At 38.6% G+C, this 10,327-nt stretch overlaps 1 protein-coding gene across 4 annotated transcripts in view; it reads left to right on the top strand.

Moving 5' to 3' along the window:
- TRMT2B (tRNA methyltransferase 2 homolog B) overlaps nucleotides 1-8,722 on the top strand; it is a 96,080-nt gene extending 87,358 nt beyond the window's left edge. For all 4 annotated transcript variants that reach the window (XM_074392112.1, XM_039464133.2, XM_039464134.2 and 1 more), the window contains one exon: nucleotides 8,588-8,722. In XM_074392112.1, the coding sequence (XP_074248213.1) occupies nucleotides 8,588-8,679 (92 nt within the window). In that variant the 3' untranslated portion in view covers nucleotides 8,680-8,722. The remainder of the gene's footprint in view (nucleotides 1-8,587) is intronic.
- The last annotated feature ends 1,605 nt before the right edge of the window (nucleotides 8,723-10,327 follow it).

A 10,327-nucleotide genomic window follows, 5' to 3' on the forward strand; every position in this document is an offset into this window, starting at 1 on the left:
AGTGCCACCAAGAAGTGTCAAACTGGCATCATACAAGTTCTTTCTTTACAAGGAAGGGTAGGTAGGATAACCCAACTGGGGAAATGATTGAATTAGGGATTACTGATCCAATCTTTTATTTCTAGTGCCTCTCCTGGGTAGCCTGAAGTGATATCACCTCAACTAAACCTACCATTTCCAAATTTCTTATCCATAAAATGAAGATAATGTCATGTTTTACTTACCATGAGGTGATTATTTATCCAATAAGTTGATTCTTTTTGGATGGAAGACATAAGATATGCAGAGTAATAGGAAGATGTATTGAACTTTCTAGCCTTCTTGTCAGATTAACACAGCTTAGGCTGTCCACTTATAAAAGCTATGGCGATGTCCTAATAATGGTTGTCAAGGTACCGACATATCTATGGCAACCACTACTTGGTTCATAACAACCAAACTCACATCTCCTTACCTTGTATGATTATAGCTAATTACTAAAGGAACTTTTAGTCATCATAGTTTTTATTAGTTCTATAAAATATTTATATATAATTTACTGTGTGCCAGGGCTCGTTAAAGCACTTTATACACATGAATTCATTTAATCCTTACTGCAACATAACAAAGTAGGGGCTATCATTCCTACTTTTCAGAGATGAAATTGTTCACAAAAGGTTTATATAACTTGCTAAATGTTACCTAGCTGATAAATGGTAAAGCCAGCATTCAAACCTAGGCATTCTGGCTTCAGAATCCATATTAGGTCAAAGGTCTTGCAGACCTCATGTACCAGAGAAGCTGCCTCTGTTCTGGGTAACTCTATCTCTTCTAGCCAAAATGTATCATACTTAGTGGACTTTTTATAAAATGCTTTATTTTTCTTTTCTTTTCTTTCTTTTTTCTTTTCTTTTTTTTTTTTTTTTTTTTTTTTTTTTTTGAGACAGAGTCTCACTCCATCGCCAGGCAACCAAACTGGAGTGCAGTGGCACGATCTCAGCTCACTGCAACCTCTGCCTTCTTGGTTCAAGCAATTCTCCTGCCTCAGCCTCCCAAGTAGCTGGGACTACAGGCATGCACCACCACACCCAGCTAACTTTTTTTTTTTTTTTTTGTATTTTTAGTAGAGACGGGGGTTTCACCATGTTGGCCAGGATAGTCTCAATCTCTTGACCTCATGATCTACCTGCCTTGGCCTCCCAAAGTGCTGGGATTACAGGTGTGAGCCACTGCGCCCAGCCTCCTGGCCTGTTTTCTTATGGTGTCTGGGCTAAGAATGGTTTTTACATTCTTAAAAGGTTAAAAAGAAAAAGAATATATATCAGAGACTGTATTTGGCCTCTAAAACCTAAAATATTTACTATCTGGCCATTTTTAGAAAAAAAAATGCCAAACTGCATCCCAGAATCGTTATTAAAAGTGTCTCCTTTCATTCACAAACGTGTCCAGGTTAGGATGATACTCTATATGAACACTTATCTTTATCTGAATGAGGCACTTTATAGCCCTTTGAAAAGTCTCAGCTGAAGGCTCTTCGAAATACGTAGAATGATTTTTGGTCAACTGGAGGTTGCATTTTCCCCATACTTGCCATCCAAGGGGAGCTGTCTATAGCTGAGATCTTGTGCTGGCCCTCAAGGGAAGTAACCCACTTGATACTACTGTTTTTCTGTCATGCCCAGAAATGTGTTGGAGGAATAATTTACTGTACCTTTCTCCCATCTTGATTTAGTTGTTTTCTTATTTTATAGATAACTCTGAATTTGTGTTATTTGCTTTGGTACCTGCTTAGAAGTATGGAGGAAAAGTATTGACTGAAGAAGATGAATGGAAATGTGACTGAAACAGGCTCAATTCTGATTAGATCTTGTATTAGGCCATTCTCACATTGCTATTAAGGAATACCTGAGACCTGAAAAGAGTTTTAATTGGCTCACACTTCCTAGTGGCTGTACAGGAAGCATGGTACTAACATCAGAAGGCCTCAGGGAGCTTTTACTCGTGGCAGGAGGTGAAGCTGGAACAGGCACATCACATGGTGAAAGCAAGAGCAAGAGAGTTGGGGGAGGTACCACACACTTTTAAACAACCAGATCTTAGGAGAATTCACTCACTATCATGAGGACAAGCCATGAGGGTTCCACCCCAATGGCCCAAACACCTCTCACTAGGCCCCACCTCCAACATTAGAGATTACATTTCTTTTTCTGATTTTTTTTTTTTTTTTTTTTTGAGATGGAGTCTTGCTCTATCACCCATGATGTAGTGCAGTGGCGTGATTGCGGCTCCCTGTAACCTTCACCTCCTGGGTTCAAGCAATTCTCCTGCCTCAGCTTCCTCAGTAGCTGGGACTACAGCATGTGCCATTATGCCTGGCTAATTTTTTGTCTTTTTAGTAGAGATGAGGTTTCACCGTGTTAGCCAGGATGGTCTTGATCTTCTGACCTCATGATCTGCCTGCCTCAGCCTCCCAAAGTGCTGGGATTACACGTGTGAGCCACCGCACCTGGCTTACTTTTTTTTTTGAGACGGAGTCTTGCAGTGTTGCCCAGGCTGAAGTGCACTGGCAAGATCTCGGCTCACTGCAACCTCTCAAGTAGCTGGAATTACAGGCTGCGCCACCATGCCCTGCTAATTTTTGTATTTTTATTGGAGACAGAGTTTCACCATTTTAGCCAGGCTGGTCTTGAACTCCTGGCCTCAAGTGATCCGCCCGCTTCAGCCTCCAAAAGTGCTGGGATTACAGGCATGAGCCACTGCGCCTGGCTTAAACCTTTTTTCTTTATAAATTACACAGGCTCAGGCATTTCTTTCTTTTTTTTTTTTTTTTTTTGAGAAGGAGTTTTTGCTCTTGTTACCCAGGCTGGAGTGCAATGGCGCGATCTCGGCTCACCTCAACCTCTGCCTCCTGGGTTCAGGCAATTCTCCTGCCTCAGCCTCCTGAGTAGCTGGGATTACAGGCACGCACCACCATGTCCAGCTAATTTTTTGGATTTTTAGTAGAGACGGGGTTTCACCATGTTGACCAGGATGGTCTCGATCTCTCGACCTTGTGATCCACCCGCCTCGGCCTCCCAAAGTGCTGGGATTACAGGCTTGAGCCACCGCGCCCGGCCTATCAAGCATTTCTTTATATTAATAGCAGTGTGAGAATGGACTAATACATAGACCTACACAATAATTTGTGAATATGATCTGCTCTGCTGTCTCTGGAACCAGAGAACAGGGTCTTACACTTGGAATGCAGGCTGCTATCTTCAAAACCTCCACCAAGCCAGAGAAGGAGTGGGGCAAGGATGAGTAAAAATGCCACAAAGCTTTCCTGCCATTTGAGTTTCTTTTTGTTGTTGTTGTTTCAGTGTTTACTTTGGTTGCTGTAAACCTTTGACTATTTTTCAAAGTTCTGAAAGAGTTGGCTTTGATGATTTCTGTTTGTTTTTCTATGTTTCAGCAGAGGAATAGGAGTTTAGAACTACCTACTCTGCCATTTTGCTAATGTAACTCCCCTATATATTATAGTATTGCTTTTTTTTTTTTTAAAAAAAAAAGAAGATTAGTATTTCAATATCTCTGTTAATTTGGTTTTCTCTCTATCCCTTTTATCTTTTCTTTCTCTTTAAAAATAATCACTTATTGGTCCGAGCTTGGTGGCTCACGCCTTTAATCCAAGCACTTTGGAGGCCAAGGCGGGCGGATCACCTGAGGTCGGGAGTTCAGACTAGCCTGACCAACATGGTGAAACCCCGTCTTTAAAAAAAAAAAAAAAGATCACATATTAAATTGACTTTTTAAAAACACATCTATACCATTTTAACACATGTAGATTCATGTATCTACCACCACAATCATTATACAGCATTGTTCCATTATGCCAAAAAACTCCCTCTTGCTATCCCACTATAGTTACACTTCTAGTCTGACCCTCCTATCCACTCCCCTCACCCCTAACTTCTTACAACCAATAATCTGTCCTAAAAGGACGGTGTTGTCCTTTCAAGACAGTTATGTAAATGGATCCACCCATTTTAGTTTAGTTTTGGTTTGGTTTGGTTTTTGCTTTAGAAACAGGATCTCGCTCTGTTGCACAGGCTGGAGTGCAGTGATGTAATAACTTAAAACAATTTTTTAAATGATTTTTAAGAATTTTTATTTTAAGTTCAGGGGTACATAGGCAGGATGTGCAGTTTTGTTACATAGGTAAACATGTGCTGTGGTGATTTGCTGCACAGATCATCCCATCACTTAGGATTAAGCCCAGCATCTGTTAGCAATTCTTCCTGATGGGATTCCTCCACCCACCTCCTTCCACAAGTGCCCAGTGTATGCTGTCCTTACCGTGAGTCCATCTCTCATCTTTTAGCTCCCACTTATAAGTGAGAACATGTGGTATTTGGTTTTCTGTTCCTGCATTAGTTTGCTGAGGATAATGGCTTTCAACTCCGTCCACGTCCCTGCAGAGGACATGATCTCATTCCTTTTTATGGCTGCATAGTGTTCCATTGTGTGTATGTATTACATTTTCTTTATCCAGTATATTATTGATGGGCATTTACGTTGATTCCATGACGTGGTGCAATCACTTTTGAGGCTGGCTTTTTTCGTTCATTGTAATGCCTTTGAAATTCATCCAAGTCGTTGTGTGTATAAGTAGTTGGTTTATTTTTATTGCTAAACAGGATTCCATTGTATGGATAGACCCACAGTTTATTCTGTTCTTTGAAGGGCATTTGGACTGTTTCCAATGTTTGGCAATTATAAATAGAGCTGCTATAAACATTCGTATTGAGGGTTTTTTGGTTTTGCTTATTTTTTACTCTTATTTATTTATTTATTTATTTTTGAGACAGAGTCTGCTCTGTCACCCAGGCTGGAGTGCAATGGTGTGATGTTGGCTCCCTGCAACCTCTGCCTCCCAGGTTCAAGGTATTCTCCTGCCTCAGCCTCCTGAGTAGCTAGGATTACAGGTGCCCACCACCATCTTTTAGTAGAGACCAGGTTTCACCATTTGACCAGGCTGGTCTTGAACTCCTGGCCCTAGGTGATCTGCCTGCCTTGGCCTCCCAAAGTGCTGGGAGTACAGACGTGAGCCACTGCGCCTGACCACTCTTTATTTTGAAATAATTATAGGTTCAAAGAAAGTTGTAAAAATAGTACAGGGAAGTCCCATGTACCTTTCACCCAGTTTTAGCTAATGATAATCACTTGTGTAACTATAGTACAATATCAGAACTACGGAATCGGCATTGATAAAATGCGCAAACCGTATTCAGATTTCACCAGTTTTACATTTACTTGCTTGTGTGTATATAGTTTTATGCATTTTTATTACTTTAAAACTAATTTTTTTTCTTTTCCTGTCCATGCCCGCACCAGTGGCCAGGGCTCAGGCCACAGTTTTTAAAATAACAGTTTGATTGAGACATAATGCACATATCATACAATTCTCCCATTTAAAATGCGTGGTTCAATGTTTTTTAGTATATTAGAGAATTTTGCCTCTATTGCTGCCATCAATTTTAAAACATTTAATCACTGCCCCCTGCCCCAAACTCTATACCACTTAACATCCAGTAGCCTTTTTTTCCCTACCCCTAGCCATAGACAACACTAATCTACTTTCTGTTTCTCTGGATTGCCTATTTTGGACATATCATATACATGGAATCATATGTATGTAATCTTTTGACAGGCAGCTTTCAATTAACAGTATTTTGAAAATTCATCCATGTTGTGGCATGTTTCAGTAATTTATTTTTACTGCTGAATAATGTTCCATTGTATAGATATATCATATTACGTTTATTAGTTGACGGACATTTGGGCTGTTTTCATTTTTTGGCTCTTCTAAATAATGCTGTGACGAACATCCATGTACAATTTTTTTGTGGGCATGCATTTTCACTTCTCTTTATTATATACCTAGGAGTGGAATTGCTAGGTCATATGATAACTCCATGTTTAACCTTTTGAGGAACTGCCAGATCCGTTTAAAAGCAGCTATACCATCTTACAATCTCACTAGCAATGTATGTAGGTTCCAGTTTTGCCACATCTTTGCCATTACTTTTGGTTATCCGTCCTTTTTTTGTTTTTGTTTTTTTGAGACAGAGTCTCCCTCTGTTAACCCAGGCTGGAGTGCAGTGGCTAATCTTGGCTCACTGCAACCTTCACCTCCTGGGTTCAAGCGATTCTCCTGCCTTACCCTCCCAAGTAGCTGGGATTACAGGTACCTGCCACCACGCCCAGCTAATTTTTGTATTTTTAGTAGAGACGGGGCTTCATCATGTTGGCCAGGCTGGTTTCAAATTCCAGACTTCAGGCGACCTGGACAGTCGTGAGCCACTACATCCAGCCTACAAAACTTCCAGTACTACATTGAATCACAGTGGTGAGAAGTATACATCTTTGACTTTTTCCTGCCTTTTTTCTGAGAAAAAAATCTTTTTTTTTTTTTTTTACCCCATTCACATAACTTTTGCTACAATAAATTGCTCTAATTGTTCTACTTTATTACTAGTTGGTGCTAATCTCTTACTGTGCCTCATTTATAAATTAAACCTTATCTCATAGGTATGTCCATACAGGAAAAAAAAAACCAGCATATATAGGATTAGGTACTATCTGTGATTTCAGGCATTCACTGGGGGGTCCTGAAACATACCCCCAAGGATAAGCAGAAATTACTGTATTCCCTCCTTCTTTTTTTTTTTTTTTTTTTTGAAAGAAAAAAAGAATAATAAAAAGAATAAAGAAGAGGAAGAAAGAGAAAGAGGAAGAGGGAGAGAGAATGGGGGTATTGCTTTATTGCCCGGGCTAGAATGCAGTCTAAATATGGGTATGCCTATAATTGTGCTTAATAATGGAGACATAAAATAAAATGAGGGAAGAGAATAACAAACAAGGAGCCAACCAACATTTCGTTTAAACTTCTAAGTTGATATGATGTGGTACTGATAAGAGTGTATATTTTGTATATTTAAAGTGGAGAGTTCTATAAATGTTGATTATGTTTACTTGTTCCAGATCTGAGTTCAAGTCCTGGATATCGTTGTTAATTTTCTGTCTCATTGATCTGTCTAATATTAATGTTGAAGTCTCCGACTATTATTGTGTGGGAGTCTAAGTCTCTTTATTAGTCTTATATGTCTGGGTATTCCTGTACTGGGTGCGTACATATTTAGGATCTTTAGCTCTTCTTGTTGTTGCATTGATCCTTTTCTCATTATATAATGTCCTTCTTTGCTTCTTTTGATCTTTGTTGCTTTAACAACTATTTTATCAGAGGCAAAAATTGTAACTTCTGCTTTTTATTTATTTATTTTAGCTCTCTGTTTGGTTGGTAAATCTTTCTCCATCCCTTGTTTTGAGTCTTTGTGTATCCTTGAATGTGAGATGGGTCTGGATGCAGCATACTGATGGGTTTTAGTTTTTTATCTAAATTGTCTGTCTTTGGATTGGGGGATTTAGTCAATTTAAATTTAGAATTAACAATAATATATGTGAGTTTAATACTGCCATTTAATATTAGCTGGCTATTTTGTCCATTAGTTGATGTAAATTCTTCATTATATTGATGCTCTTTTTGGTATTTTTTAGAAAGGCTGATACTGTTTATTCCTTTCTATGTGTAGTGGTTCTTTCAGAAGCTCTTGTAAAGCAGGCCTCGTGGTGATGAAATCTCTGAGTGCTTGCTTGTTCACAAAAAACTTTACTTTTCCTTCACTTATGAAGCTTAGCTTGGCTGGATGTGAAATTCTGGGTTGAAAGTTCTTTTCTTTAAGGATGTTGAATATTGGTCCCCACTCTCTTCTGGCTTGTAGGGTTTCTGCTGAGAGATCTGCTGCAAGTCTGATAGGCTTCCCTTTGTGGGTAACCTGACCTTTCTCTTTGGCTGCCCTTAGTATTTTCTCCTTCATTTCAACCCGGGTAAATCTGACGATTATGTGCCTTGGAGTTGCTCTTCTTGAGGAATATCTTTGTGGTGTTCTCTGTATTGCCTGGAGTTGAATATTATCTTACCTTACTAGATTGGGAAAATTTTCCTGAATAATATCCTGAAGCGTATTTTCCAGCTTGGATTCATTCTCTTCGTCACATTCAGGTACACCTATCAAGCGTAGATTAGGTCTTTTCACATAGTCCCATATTTCTTGGAGACTTTGCTCGTTCCTTTTTATCCTTTTTTCTCTAATCTTGTCTTCTTGTTTTATTTCATTGAGTTGGTCTTCGACCTCTGATATCCTTTCTTCTGCTTGATCAATTCGGCTGTTAAAACTTGTGCATACTTCACGAAGTTCTCGTATTGTGTTTTTCAGCTCCATCAATTCACTTATTTTCCTCTCTAAATTGTGTATTCTTGTTAACATTTCGTCAAACCTTTTTTCAAAGTTCTTAGTTTCTTTGGATTGTGTTAGAACAAGTTCTTTTAATTCACAGAAGTTTCTCATTATCCACATTTTGAAGCCTGCTTCTGTAATTGGAACACACTCGTTCTCCATCAAGCCTTGTTCCGTTGCTGATGAGGAACCGTGATCCCCTGCTGAGGGAGAGGCGTTCTGATCTTGGGTATTCTCAGCCTTTTTTGACCGTTTTCTTCCCTTCGTTGTAGATTTATCCATCTGTGGTCTTTGTATTTACCGTCTTTGTAATTGGTATTCTGAGTGGACGTCCGACTTATTGATTCTCAGCGCCGAAATCTGAGCAACCCACTGCACCGACTCAATCAGCGGCGTTAAGATGGATGGTGCTTTTCTGACTCTGCACCGAGAACCGACGCTCCAAGGCGCCGGCAAAACCGCCTCGCCGGTCACAAGAGTCGCGCTGGCGACCCGTGGGGCTCCTCCGCTGGGAATCTCCTGGTGCGTGAGCAACAAGAATTCATGTGAAGGTATGGCGTCCTCTCGTTCTTTGTGCTTTCACTGGGAGCTACAATCCCGAGCTGCTAGTGATCAGCCATCTTGGATCTCTCTCCTGAGAAAAAAATCTTAAGGAGAGAGTATTGTTTATCAACATTTTTGTTTTTTTACATGGAGGCCAGTGGCCCCCATACCACTGCCACTGCCACCCCTACTCTTATGTATGATGTTAGCTCTAGTTTTTTGGTGGATATTCTTTTTCAGGTTAATGAAATTACCTTGTATTTCTATTTTGCTAAGAGCCTTTATCATGAATGGATGTTGAATTTAGTCAAATGCTTTTTCTACATTGTTTGATATGATCATGTGGTTTCTATTTTTCAGCCTGTTGACAGGTGGATTACATTGATTTTCAAATATTGAACCAGACTTGTATACCTAGAGTAAACCACAATTAGTTGTGAGGTATAATTACTTTTATACATTGCTGGATTCTATTTGCTAATATTTTATTTTATTTTTTATTTTTTGTATTTATGTTCATGAGGGATTGGTCTGCAGTTTTCTTTTCTTTCTTTTTTTGTACTGTCTTTGTATGATTTTGGTCTCAGGGTAATACTGGCCTCATAAAATCAGTTGGAATTCCCTCCTTTTTTCTGGCAAAAATTATGTAGAATTTGTGTTACTTCTTTAAATGTTTGGTAGAATTCTTAGTGAAACCATCTGGGCCTGGAAATTTTTCTTTTAGGAATTTTTAAACTATAAGTTTAACTTCTTTAATGGTTATAATGCTATTCAGATTATCTATTTTGTATTGGGTGAATTGTGGTAGTTCGTGCTTTTGAGAAATTGGTCGATTTAATCTAAGTTATCAAAGCTATCCAGGCAGAGTTGTTCATAGTATTCTCTTATTATCCTCTTTTATTCCTGATATTGGTGAATTGTGTCATCTCTCTTTTTTCTTTTTCAGTCTTTCTAGAGATTTATCAATTTTATTGATGTTTTTCCCAAAGGAGCAGCTGTTTGTTTCAGTCATCATCTGTATGGTTTTTCTGTTTTCAACTTCATTGATTTATGCTCTTAACATTGTTAATTCCTTTATTCTGTTTGCCTTGGGTATTTTGCTATTGTTTTTCTATTTTCTCAAGGTGGAATGATTATTTGTTTGTTTTCCTTTTTTTCCTTTTTCTTTTTCTTTTTCCTGGAAGATTCTATTTAATTGGATTTAATTTTGTATTTTAGATTTGGAGGTACATGTACAGGTTTGTTATATGGGTATACTGCATGATGCTGAGGTTTGGGCTTCTAATGATTCTATTACCCAAGCGGCAAATGTAGTATTCAGTCCTATAAATTTTGTTGCCAACACTGCTTTATTGTATTTTTATTTGCATTCAGTGCTATGTATTTTTTAAATTTCCCTTGAGACTTCTTCTTTGACCTATGGTATATTTATGTATGTTGCTTAATTTTTAAATGTTCGGAGATTTTCC

This window comes from Saimiri boliviensis, chromosome X (assembly GCF_048565385.1).
Source record: "Saimiri boliviensis isolate mSaiBol1 chromosome X, mSaiBol1.pri, whole genome shotgun sequence".
NCBI lineage: Eukaryota > Metazoa > Chordata > Mammalia > Primates > Cebidae > Saimiri > Saimiri boliviensis.